This window comes from Rhodamnia argentea, chromosome 9 (assembly GCF_020921035.1).
Source record: "Rhodamnia argentea isolate NSW1041297 chromosome 9, ASM2092103v1, whole genome shotgun sequence".
NCBI classification, from domain to species: Eukaryota; Viridiplantae; Streptophyta; class Magnoliopsida; order Myrtales; family Myrtaceae; genus Rhodamnia; species Rhodamnia argentea.
Window position 1 is genome coordinate 4383184 of NC_063158.1, and position 14151 is coordinate 4397334.

General features: G+C 40.3%; 1 protein-coding gene across 1 annotated transcript; it reads right to left on the reverse strand.

The window, feature by feature from the left end:
* Positions 1-178: 178 nt before the first annotated feature.
* Positions 179-6689, reverse strand: LOC115736845. Its single transcript, XM_030668692.2, has 4 exons — positions 3862-6689; positions 1942-2088; positions 1077-1193; positions 179-994 (listed from the first exon to the last, which is right to left on the reverse strand). Exons 1-4 carry the CDS (start codon positions 5362-5364, stop codon positions 395-397), a joined length of 2367 nt encoding a protein of 788 aa, XP_030524552.1. The 5' UTR covers positions 5365-6689; the 3' UTR covers positions 179-394.
* Positions 6690-14151: the final 7462 nt, after the last annotated feature.

A 14151-nucleotide genomic window follows, 5' to 3' on the forward strand; every position in this document is an offset into this window, starting at 1 on the left:
GAATTCTCGAGATAAAAAAAAAAAAGAAGCAAGCTGCACTCGGATGACGTGAGCCGTTAGGTGACGTGGAACGCACCGTATCGTAACTCGGGCTCAACGAATGGAAGCAGTACTGCCTCCCTTTAAAGTACCTGCAATATAAACAGTAGGATCTCATTCGGTAGTCATAGCAAAGGAGAAAAAAGACGTTCGATGAGCCGGGAAGTTGAGTAATCTCACGCTGCGCATTTCTCACTTAATTACAAGAAGGTTACCAAAAGCAGCATCACTCCAAACTCGTAAAGACCAAATCAAGAAAAGAGAAACAAAACTCTGGGTTGCTATCTATCTACATCTTGCACGCTTCTACTCTCCGCTTTTCCATATGAAGTATGTGTATTCATTATCGACTTCGCTATACCCCGACAACTTTCTTCAACAGAACGAACAAACCATAGACGATGAAGACCATCACAATCTTCTTTGACGCTAATATTCTCAGATTCACCCTCACGCCATGCTTTCTCATCAACCCCACCACTTCCCCACCCAACATCAGAAGCCAAGAGCCGGCTGCACACAGTAGTACTTTCATCGTATTCACAGGTCCGCACACATCTGCAATGTCACCCGACACCTCGACAAACGGCCATGTAGCAGCAGCATCACCACTTTCGACATAGTTTAGCCGAAGAGCCTTGTTCAGCCAGCCCGACAACCCGACAAGCACATTCGCAAGCCAAGCAATTTCATTGTCTGACACGGGACGTTTCATCCAGTCACCTTTGTACCTGATATCAGCAAATGCATTATGGACCACTCTTCTGGGCCTGAATATTCCATCTCGAGATGACCGCTGCTCTTGCACTTCGGGAGTCACTGACACAGGCTTAAAGAAGTTACCACCAAACAACTTGCTAAGTTGGGCCTTCAAAGAATCTATGTGTTGAAGGTTTTGTGCGAGGTTATCGCCAGAAAGGGTCTGCAGCTCGGCTTCAGCTCGGAGTATAAACAGCTGCAGAAGCAAAATATCGATTTTCAACATCTCAGTGAAGGAGTGGAAAATCCATTAGAAGAAAACCTGAGACTAGGTCTACCTGGAGTAGCTGTTGTCCACCATCTTCACCAGCACTGAAGAGCCGCAGGTCCTTGTTCCAGTTCTCATGCAAGAAGGATCCATCAGCATCATTCTCGCATAAGCCATCCTCCCAATCCTAGCATCAGCAGGGAAACCATTCTTAATTGTCGAAATAAAATTTATAACACCATAAAGAAAAAGAAAAGAAAAGACATATACAGCACCATTAGCAACGGTGTTCTAGTCCATCTTCTTAAAACCTCATAAATGGATTCAACACCAACAGATGAACAAATTTTAGAACATGCTACATGCACCACAAATACCGGGAAGGACCTGACGGAACAGCCCAAAGAATCAACATGATCATTGTGGCCGAAGTGTGGACAAGTTTGCCAGGTCTTCATGAAAATCTGCTGTTGCATTCCACTAAGCATTCTACTAGCTATTAAGATTAGAGCATCCCTATTCGGCAATCTTATCCAAACACTGCCCACTTAATTTTCTCTCTCTATTCAACAAATAACAGCAACTGTTTGCTTTTAGATAGTGTAATGCGATCTAAAATGTGATGCTTGAGAATCCCTAGTTGTGAAGCTTAAGAGCTTACGTTGCAATGCCTGATTTTTAATTAAACAATTTCATTCCATGTCAAACTTTTGACCAAACCTTTAGCACAAAATTTCATCAAATTCAATAATCTCCAATACATTTCAGCATGACTATTTCCCCATTTCATCTCCCTTCAATCAAATAGTCCCATCTCCCATAAGTTCAGTCAGCACCTCAACGCAGAAAGTGCACCAAAAATGCTCAACATTTCTTGTTTACCATATCCTCCAATATAAAATAGGCAAATAAACTGTACAGGATGGAGAACCTACCTGTAGCTGTTCTCGGATTGATGGAATGAATCCATACAAGTCAGTCAATGCTGATTTGCCAAAACCAGCTTCTTTCATATGAAATAGGGTATCGACATTCTTTATCAGATTGAGCAACTCCTTAGACGATGTCAGTATACACAGAACCTGTTATAAAGATACAAAATAGAACACATGTGTAGACTGTATAATGTGAAAAAGGTGTAATGGGATTGAAAAGCATGATGGTGAAGTTTGAACCCAACACAAAATCAAGCAGCAGTCAGCACCAAAGCCTAGTCCAACAAAAACCAGCTCGTTTCTTGTCTGACACATTCAACCGCAGATCCTAAAGCTCATTTCGACAGCTACCATGTCTCTTGTGCAAAAAATAGCATACTGAAGATTCAGATTACCAATACATACTATTTCATTTCATAATGACTTCACATGAAAAACTACAATACTGACAGCAAGTCAGGCCAAAAATGTTGGAAAGATAGCAAAACTCGAGGATTAGACATCCAACTATCTAACATGCAACTTTTATACAAGAAGCATTACACAAGTTTCTCGTGTCCTTTTTCATCTATTGCTTCCTCTCATGTCTCTGCCACTGCTCCATTCTCTCCTCTCAACTTTGAAGATGTAACACCTTATAAAAGAAAAGTGGTCTATGAAGTTGGAGAAAGGCCAGGAAGATAGGTGTGTCAATCATTGCTTCTAAATTACAACGATGAACTCCCTCTATGTGATCCAACTAAATCTGGCAAACCCTCTTTCTTGGATATGCCTATTATTGTTTGTTTTATCTTTTCTTCCTTGTTCAGTTTATTGTTAACAGCATATTGGTTTCTATGTCCAACCACAAAAAAAATTGTAGTAATATGTGTGTGTGTGCGTGTGTGTGTGTGAGAGAGAGATAGAGAGAGAGAGAGTTCAATTATTTCTTGGTTCCATTCTGTTGCCATTTATAGAGTTGTTAAGATTGTATCTTACAGTAAGGATACACAATCCTGGCTCAATGGCAATTTGCCTACCAAGCAAAGCAAAAAAACTAGAAGATGCAAACCACATATAAAGAAAGCAGCTCTCAAGATGCTAGTTCGATCATATACAGCGAAGTCACCATCGTAGTTTAAGGAGGAATTATCAACATCACAATTTCCTCATTTTGCATTTTATCCAAACTCCGTACCATCCATTACATCTTCACAGTTCAGCGTGCAGGCGCCCGACCCATGCATATACTAAATATACTAATTGAAACTAAAGCACTGTCTGTGAGATAGCTTAACTCCACCACGCATATACTCATGTATGAGACTTTGTTAGCTTAGACAAACCCACATTTCACTCGCCTACTTAGGTTAAGCCACCAGTAGATAAATTACCAAAATATGCCTAATACAACTAACCAAGAGTCGCTACAAAGTTCTGCCACACCTGTTACTTGTCAAGTGTCAGAAAGAGAAGCTAGAAAGACAGAGATGTCATCACTTTTCTTTAGACAAGGGAGCGACATCTCTACCTGTTCCAAAAACGATGCTGCCATGCATAATGGCGCATCAAAAGTGGGTTCCCCACAAATAAACTACCAATCTCCCAAGATTTTCATTAATTTTTGTCCATCAAAACAAGACATACTCCAAGACATTGTCTATTGTAGCAGTCATATGTACATACGTATGTACATATACATAGACGTACTTATTTATATATATGCACGCGCAAAACATCTTCCCTCACGGATAAAGTACCGCCATAACGATGCTATCCAATATGCATTGCATTCGCTTCCATAGCGAGAAATTTAAATAAGAAGCAATAAGAGTTCACAGTCTGAATCATCCAACCAAGCATAATTCCATGCAGTTTCTGAACTAGAAGCAGAGTAAGTATTCCGGGTTGAATGATAGAAAACTGTGATAAGAGACTAACCTTCAGTACCATCTGTACAATCACTTCAGGATCGGTGTGAAGAAATTTATGAGCAAAGCCTGCAAAGTGCATAACCAACGAGCTATAGTAGAGATAGTTGGACAAAACATAACCTTGCCAGCGAGATGAATATCCACCCTCTTGAATGAGAGATTCCTCCTTTTTCTCATTCTTCGCGTATCCACCAACAATTGCATCAAGCTCAGCGAAATCGCTTGAGCTGACGAACCAAGGTTCCATATAGCTAACCCAAACAGAGAACACTTGTGAAGCATTCTTGATGGAGGCTTCCACTGGACAGAACAAAAATGTACGCAATATATACCGATACAGAGGCCTCTGAATACGCAAATTCCAATTCCAAGATCCACACGAAAGCAAATGAGAACCATTTACACTATCCCTCAACTTCATGGTATCTAAGGACCTCGACACTTTCCAACTTGGACCTCCACTATTCTCCACATTATCAATCCCTTCTGTACCCTTAACAGCACTCAAATTCAAATACCTCACAAATAACTTCACCACTTCCCCCAGTCCTGGAGTTGGCGGAGTTTCTCCCAACACCGAACGAAATGGAATTGACACACCAAACGACTTGCATATATTTGCAGGTACGGGTGAGATATCGTTATCAACCAGCCAATAGTGTATCAAAGTGTCAACCAAGAACTCAGCTTGCACCAGCACTGATCCATCACACTCCGTTAGGTAATGCAAAATCGAGCTACGGTACGGTTGATGCGCGTCTGCATCATTGACTGGCACAAAAGCACGTAAATACGCGTATAGCAACCACAAATATAGATTACACTTGTTGTTCCGCTCATTGCCGCGCTTCACACCTGAAAAACAACGAATGGGACCGGTCCAGTTCTCCAACCTAAACTTCCTACTCTTCTTTATCGAAACACGATCGGAATTCTCACGGTTCCCCCGACAAACAGGATAATAAGCGAACCAGAACACGAAATACTCGAACACATTCAGTTGCACTTGACACGAAGAGCCCGTAGCCGAGCCCTCCTTGATCCTACCTCTAAACAGAGAGCACAATTCACCCAGCACGCGGCCGTCCTTGGCGTTGGCGAGCATGAAGCGCGCCCACTCCGGCAACCGCTCGTCCGGGAACACGAACTTCACGAGCCCAAGCCGATCGACGGCGAAAATCGAGCTCATGAGGGCACCATTTGAGGCAAAGAGGCCGAAAACCCGGGAGGCGAGTTCGGGGTCGTTGGAGCCGAGGACGGTGTCGATCCAGCCGTGCCTGGGAGAGGAAGCGGGGTCGTCGCCGAAGCCAAAGAGCTTGCAGACGAGGGAAGGGAAGGCGAGGGAGAAGAAGTGGCGGGACTGGTCGGGGGAGTGGGAGTGGGAGCGGAGGAAGGAGTCGACGGCGGCGCAGGCGGAGAGGATCTGGGGGGGCGACGACGAGGAGAGGACGGCGGCGGCGAGGTCCTGGGACCTGGAGAGCGAATCGAGGGCGTAGGAGTGAGGGTGCATGGCTTAGGGTATTCGCGTGTAGCTTGATCGAGAGAGAAAAAGAGCGAGAGAGAGAAAGGTCCGGTTTTTAAATGAGCATAGAATCAAATGGCGGGGTTTATGAGGGGGTAGATGGAGAGAGAGAAAGAGAGGGACGTAGCGACGGATTAGGAATCTGAGAGAGAGAGAGCGTGAGAGAGAGAACGGTAAGCGAGCTTGAAGCGTACGAAAGCTACGCACCGTTGCGAATTGGCTGCATGTCAAGTGTTTGACAAAATGCGTGTGAGGCTTCGCGCGGAGAGAGAGATAGAGGGCGGGGCTATTTGGATCTTTCGGACCAAACGGCCCATAGGCCGAAATTCTCAGTTCGCACTCTCAAATTATATTCATGATTCCGCATCTAGGAGAGATGTATCAGCAATGTCCATGCATTACTAACACGAATTCTTCCCATTTGAAGTTAGATTTCATGTGCTCTTAGCACCCTCAAATCCCAGTAATCTTATATGGCATGGCTCCTTTTATTTTCAAAATAAGGGGAAATATCTTCGAAATTATGTATTTATACGCGCTATGCGAAACATCTGCAATTATAAGTATATCCGATTACGAATATGCTGTGGTTATAAGATAGGGGGCGAGCCAAAGACGCAAAAGCTTAGGAGGTTGAGTGGACAGGATATAAGCTTCGGAGAGAAACGTGATTTGTGAGATCAATTCAAGAGCCGGGAAAGTGCGATCTTGCTTGACAAAAGATTCAGAACTTTTAACCGCAATAATTATACATGCCACGAAGAAGGAAGACATAATAGACTCCCAAATTTGGCCCGAGTGTCTAAATTCAGAATAGAACTAGAGCAACCGAAGAACATGGATCTCGGGGTGAATTCCACATCACTCCGTATGGCGTATCCACCCCGTCGAAGGAAAGCCGCATGCGACCGTGCCGTCTCGAGACTTTAGTTGTACGCTTTCGACGATGCCCGTGTTGTCGTATCCAAGCCGAGTCGGAAAACTCCTCGACAAAGGAGGTGACCTCACTCGTACATGTCGTTTTGTCTCGTGCAATGTCAAAGACGTGACGGCACGCGAAAGAGATCCGTTTTAAAGGACATGGTCCTAAGGGAAAAATTCAAGGGAAGTGGTCCTGGCCATTGCTATTGGCGTCACGTTGTTGGTACACTGTCCCTTCTTGTGTATGCCCCCCGATTGGAATCGATGCTCGAGAGCTCTTCAATTTGATGGAAAGAGAAGTCACGACCCCATGAAACTTTTGACCTTTTTCGGAGAAGCTAAGTGAAGAGGCTGGTGTCCTTGGGATATTTGAAGGTTTGCGTTGTACTTATGGAGAGTAGCAAATGAATATGATATTACTGAGCAACGTCTTTATCAGAAGAATCGCGAGCATTCGGGGTAAGGGTGTGTAAATGGTTTAGGAACCGTCCAGACCACCCAGAACTGGACCAAAAAAGCGATTTTCATGGGGACCTATCCTGTACCCGATTCCAATTATTGGTGGATGCATAGAACCATCAGGTGGCTCTCAATTCTATTTTGTGGGATCGGTCCTTAATGAACGATTTCAGGTTTCGAGATGGATATCACCCATCTTGAAACCAATCACCCCTAGTTCAAGGATAACAAGACAACGGGGACCTGAAGGCATGGCGATGAACGAGGAGAGCTCACCCCATGACTAGACTAGGTCGGGCTTGGGTTGGATCATAAATGGTCCGACCCAAATAAACTCGTTTAATCCGTTTATGATTCATTTATTACATCTAGTGACACGTGTCCGACCTAACACATACACGATCCGATCCATATTCTTAAAACACTTTCTTTTTTAATCCAATTTAGAAAAAAATCATACTTAAACCGATGTGAGAGTACGGAATAAGTGAGGGTGAGATCGAATGAAAAGAGAGTCATAGAAGCAGTTGGGTCTAAGTAAGTTGTAAATCCATCTAGAATTTATATTATGCTTAAACTCATTTATAACATATTCATTGAATACAACTCATTCATATAAGCACGTCATATATGGGTTAAGACCCTTTTGACAGGTCTACCAATTGAGGAAGAGGATGAAGACCAAGAAAAAAATCGGGACATAATATTTTTTTATTTTTCCGCTACTTGCCACGTCATTAACATGTGTCGGATACTGATCAGGTTTCAGCCCAAAAAAAAATGCACGTCACGCCAGCCTCAGCCTATTATGTGACCATTGAATGCTTTTCCGTGTCCTTGAGACATTTGAAGGTTTTGTGTTGTGCGTAGGGAAAAAGGCAAGTGAATCCCAACGCCACGAGTGCTCGACCAATCATCCTTCGCCTGAAAAAAAAAAAAAAAGAACCTCTAAATCTAGTATATTTATTCATGCTTCGAGTGATTTTTGTATGCCAAATTATATTGAAAGAACTATGTTTTCTAAGGCCTAATTCTTTTAAAGAAAAAAAAGCCTTAACTTTAGGTCCAGTCCCAAATCTGACCAAAACTTTTTTTGTCTCGAAAAGAAATCCCCAACTTTAGATCAAGTCTCAAATCTTCCTCAATTTTTCTTTTTGTTTCGGAAAAAAAATCCCAAACTTTAGGTTCGGTTCCAAATCTGCCTCAGATATTTTTTTGGTCTCATAAAATGCCCTCAACTTTAGGTTCGGTTCCTAATCTGCCCCTGAATTTTGTTTTGTCTAAAAAGTTCATAAACTTACAATCTATTCTCGTATCTAACTCGTGGTTCAATCCCAGCTTGACGTGGCATTTCCATGTCGATGAAAAATCTACATTTTCAAAGTAATGGGGTGATTAGATATGGACCGACATGGCATTCCCACGTGGATAAAAAAATCCACCCCAATAAAAAAGTGTTGAAAGTCTCCACAATGAACCATAATATGATATGAAAATTAGAACGAATAACAGCATTTTTTGGAAGATAGCTAATGGAGGCAGATTTAATATTAGAGGAAAAACTAGTGATTTCTTTCTTAGACGAAAAAAAAAGTTCGGGATATATTTGAGACTAGACTTAAAGTTTAGATTTTTTATGAGACAAAAAAAAAAGTCCGAGATAGATTTGGGGCTGACAGATAGTTTTAGATTTCTTCGGAGACAAAAAAAAAGAAAAGTTCCAGACAGAATTGGGACTTGACGTAAAATTTGGAGCTTTTTCTTAGACAAAAAGACAAAAAAAAAAAATATTTGGAGTTGATTTGGGACTAAACCTATAGTTGGAGATTTTTTAGGGAATTGTGCCCATGTTCTAAAACTCATTCTCTACCCTTTTTATTTTACATTCAACTTTTAAAAAAAAAAAAAAAAGGATTGATGATTATGCCTTTGGAGCTAGAATTGTAACTATAAACATGGAATTTAAATGGTCGAGGAAGATATCATATAAAATAATGTGTAGTATTACCAAATGATGTAGGATCGGTTGTCTTATATTTATAAACTCACTTTACATTTATCGAATATTTTATAATGTCCCAGTTTCCTAAAATTGAATTTATGGTGGATTGTTTTCTTTTTAGCTGGACACGATTATTTTGTTACTAATTAAGCACTCATTGTTCCCAAATGAATTGACGGTGGATTGTTCAATATAGTCCTTCCATTAATTCAAGTTCAAGGACGACTTTGAATATTTTCTTATAGTTCGGGGACTAAGTTAAACATGTTTCAAAAGTTCGAGGACCACGATGAACAAATTAAAAGTTCACGGACCATATTAGTCAAATTAAAAGCTCAGCGATCACATTGTACATTGAGACAAAGTTTAGGGACCATTTGTGTCATTTTCCCTACTACCTATTACATTAAACCCAGTTAGGTATATATGATTTTTTTTTACCATGTTAGTGTTCTGAAATGTTCTTCTCTCAATATTCTCTTGGAATTTTTTTAAAAGACTTCTTTCTCTTATCTATTTGATGTACATAGTCTATTTCATTTCACATATAAAAGTATCTCACTATAATTAACTATTTATACTTAGATCGGGATTTTAAGATACTCTCACTAAAGTTTTTCTTTTCTTAAAATAAATATTTCTTTATGGAAAAGAGATTAATCTTCATTAGATTGAATGCACCTGCTATTTAAATGATATATTAGGTGAGAAAATACTGAAATTTTTAAAAGAAGCTCTTTTTTTCCCATGAGCAATAGAGCCCGTCGAATTCGCCGATATTAACTCATTCTGGAATAGAGAGAATCACAAGACAATCCAATTAGTTAAGACTCAACATCAAACTACCAATTAGAAAATGCGATCTTAAAAGAGTGTTAACGGTGACAGTTTTTTTGGGTCACTTTCAAAGATTTTTTATGTTGATAATTAGAAGAACTGGAGATTAATTTGGCATTGCAAGTTGCCTAATCAACTAAAGTCATTAGAAAAAGAAAAGGAGTCGCAACTTGTGGGTTTGACTAAGTAAACTCAATGGACAGTTCAACAACAAATTCTTTTATTTTTTAGAAACGGAATAAGTGCATTAAAGTATTAAAACTTGTCTCAAAATAGCAATTCCGTCCTAAATTTTTTAAAAAGTGCAATTAAGTCATAAAACTTATCATGCAATCGAGTCCTAAAACTTTTTAAAAGTGCAATCGAGTAATAAAATTTGTCAAATTGGTTCAATCAAGTCATCTTATTGATTACAGTTTTTAAAAATTTTAGGACTCGGATTACATTTTCTTGATAAGTTTTAGGACTTGATTGCGGTTTTTAAAAGTTTTAGGACTTGATTGGACTTTTGTGACAAGTTTTAGGATTTAATTGTATTTTTTGAAAGTTTTAGAACTCCATTTAATTTCTTTACAAGTTTTAGGACTTTCAATGTACTTATTCTTGAGAAAAAAGGCATTGAAAAATCCATGCATATATTAGAATATTTTACTACCACATATGATTATTGATGGGCAAAATTGGAATATACGAAAATCGAGATTATTGACAATGCCGCTAATGAATCTCTTTAAATTCTATATTCAAATTAAAGATAATATATTCATATTCATTAAGTTTCTCATCTTTCTTTTAATGACAATTTAAATCATATAAGAAAAAAAAAATAGATCTATTCTCATTCCTTTATTTTATTCTATAATTTTCACGGTGCAACGCGTGTAGGGCTAGTAATGATGAGAAAGCGAATAAAGCGTGAGAATATTCGTTTTGGGTAAAAAACAAAGCTGACTTTTCACTGCGGTGAAAAAGCAAGTCAATTCTCATTTTGATCTGATCCTTTTTTTTGGCCACGTGCGCTTAACCATTTTGCACACGAGGCACACAAGAGGATGCAGGAATCGCCAGGTTCTTGCAATGGAAAAATGCCACGCGGAGATTAAGGCGATGACGACTCGCTAGAGTCAGCATCAGTCATTCCCCCTAGTTTTTATTTTTTAAATTTTTTTTTTGATAAAATTCCGAAAAAATATAATTGAGTTCTAAAAATTATTAAATCGGTACAATCGAGTCATAAAACTTATTAAATTGGTACAATTGAGTCCTTCCGTTAACTTCGTTCAATTTGGCTAATGAAAAATACTGATGTTATTTTTTTTAACACTCTCTTGCTCCTACTTGATGATGACGTGACTAAAACGACGTCGTTTTTTGTCATAATCCGATTTTTAATTTAGATTTAATTTAAAAAAAAAAACAAACAAATAAACAAAGCTTGTTGGGACTGCGGACCCCCACTAATCACTTCCCCACCATTTTCGATCGGAGATAACGAAAGAATTCGATTGCACCTATTTGACGAGTTTTAGAACTTAATTGCATTTTTTCTAAGTTTTAGAACTCAATTGTGCTTTCGTGATAAATTTTCAGACGTATAGTAAACATATCATGTCACAAAATGGAATGTTCTATACATAAAGTTATGCACTTGACCTCGAAAATTGTACCAAATTTGAGAAATCACGGTTCAAGTACGAGCACATCAAATATCTGACCAAAAAAAAAAAAAAGGTACGAGCACGTCACATCGAATTAACGAGCCATCGTGTCCAAAGCCTCGTGCCATTCTCCCTCAAACGCTCGAACGAGTCGCGATCCACAGGGGCCGCCCCCGCCCGGTGGTCCAGCCCCGGTGATCATTGAGCAAAGTGCGATTGCGCCACGAAAGGACGACGGCCTTTCTTCAAGCTCCGATCACGACCGCCCGCTGGGGTCGATCCGATTAAAGAATAATTAACCAAGTTGGAGATGGATGGCAACACTTCAAATCGCTCGCGAGATTGGACAGAATCTCCGAAATGCCTCTTCGAACAGCCCCGGCGGCTGAAGTCGGCCACGAAAGAAAGGGGAAGGCCCAGCTCTTTGGATTCCTTTTAGCTCTTTTTCCCACCCATCGCTGTCGACATTGGCTGCGTGGTCCATCTACATTCTACTCTTATCCTATTTTATTTTATTTTATTATATTTTAACCCCTTTTCTTTTGGTCTTTTTACTTTGCCTAAATGACAAAATCGATGCCCTAATTAACGAATTGCGTGAGAGAAGAAGATTGAAAACAGTCCTCCAATTGCATTTTAATCCCATCTCAAATGGGTTGTCACTAGCCATACATTTCGCCCCTAAAAGCTTTGATGCTTCTCGAGAAGAGGGTTACAAAAGTCATTTCTCCTTTGCAATCTCAATTTCGACATTTGGTGTCGCACGTTATTGCTTAATTGTTGAGGATGGAGTCACACGTTATTTGTTGTTTGCACGAACCAGATCTCTCTCGATAATTTGCTTAATCTATGCATATTGTGCTCTATTTTTCCCTAGAATTTGTTATACGTAGTATTTTGCAACACCCCGATAGAAATTTCATGTATACAACGAGGCAAAATCTAGTGTGTTGACAAAACGAAGCTACTTGAAGGACGTAAAAGCAAGTTCTAAAAGGCTTATGACTGAATTAGCACCAATGTAGGATAAAAAGAAAAAAGAAAACAAAAAATAAAAGAAATTTTAGAAAAAATATATATTGACAAATTGTAAAATTTGTCCAGGTCAATGCCGATCGTGTCACGTGAAACAGTTAGTATCTATGTCTGTGATTACCGGCCAAAATCAATTAGCACAAATTCAACTGGCACAAATTCAAAAGCTTTATAACTAAATTAGTACCAATACAATAACTTTGAAAGTTTTTTTTTTTTTTTATAGTTTTCTCCCAAAGAAGGTGATAGCCCTATGGATAAATTTCCATTTTCTGACTTTTGATTTCACGGGGCAAAGCGAGGAAAGTGTCACGGGCTGGCACTTTCCTTGGCCGAGAAATGACCCGTGCGGCACCCGGCGAGTCGTTCACACCAGGTCAGCCATGTTTCTCTTGTTGTCCCATAGAATATTTAGGCGAATGGTTTTCCCGTATCGAATCATACCACGCCCAATTTAGCTCGAGCATCCTTTATACCGAGAGAGAGCAAATTATTTTAGGCACCATAATTAATTTCAGCCTGCTATGGCCTTATCGGGAGAGCGGCATCAGCTCTTGACTAGTTTGTATACAAGAGGCCAACCCCGCTTCCAGAACTTCTAAGGGTATATTCTATCTAACCTATAACTCCCAGCACAAGCCATCCTAATACCACTCCCATGGATTCAATTGTTTCTTCCCTTTTGCATCTCTCATTTACTATGTTGACACCAACAAGCACTGCTTCATGGTTATACGAGTGTGGAAAAACTTGCCCATTTGGGATACGGAACAACCGGTTCGTGTCATTCTCCCCCACTCAATTCCGTAACGCCCCCGTTGTGAGAGTTTTGTCGCTTTGTTGCTCCTTTTCTTGCTATCAACGTTGCGTATCTGGGTCTTACATAGATGGCAGGCATGCGCTCGCCCGAGATAATGTTTGTGGCTATTCTATCTCTTCCTTGCACCTTTTCCTACAATCAACGCCACGTATCCGGATCTTACATAGATGGCAAGCGTGCACTCGCCCAACAGAATAGTTTTTCTCCATCGGTAGCTTCTTTTTGGTTTAAAGGTTGTTCAAGTTTCTTCGGTCACCTATACATTTTCGGGTGTGGCACTTTTAGCCAATTGCGTATATTTGACAGCACTCTTTTTTTTAGTCACTTACGCCTTTTCAAGTGTGGCACTTTTGGCCAACCGTAGGTATCCCGCGGCACCTTCTTTTCCCTAGTAAGCACTTCTTTGTATTAGCCAACCAATCGAGGTTCTTCTTTATTTGAAACATGATAGAGGACCCATCTCGAGATTCGCTGAATTGATCAAGGAACGTTATCCCATTTCATTGACGAATCGGACTTATTGATGTGCCCCATTGGCATCCCATAAACAAGTCGAGAGCTTTTATCCTAACCATTTTTGTTCCGGTGATTCACTCTCCGCACTTGTAGGACCGAATAAACCATAGATTTTCTCTAACGTGACACCCGCTAGAGGGATCCTTACTACGATACCACTTGGTACGGGCCATCACTTTCCTTGGCCGCGAAATAGCTCGTGCGGCGCTTGGCGAGTCATTCACGCTAGGCCAACCTTGTTTCTCTTGTTCTCCCACATAACACTTAGGCGAATAACTTTCCCATATATGATTACATCATGCCCGGTTTAGCTCGAGCGTCTTTTACATCGAGCGAGAGAATTACTTTAGTCACCACAATTGGTTTTGGCTCGCCATGATCTCATCGAGAGAGCAACATCGGCTCTCGACCGGTTTGTACACGGGAGATCAATCACATCTTCAAAGCTCTTAATGGTATATTCTATTTAACCTAGAACTCTCAGCACAAACCGTCCCGACGCCATTTCCACAGACTCAATTGCTTGT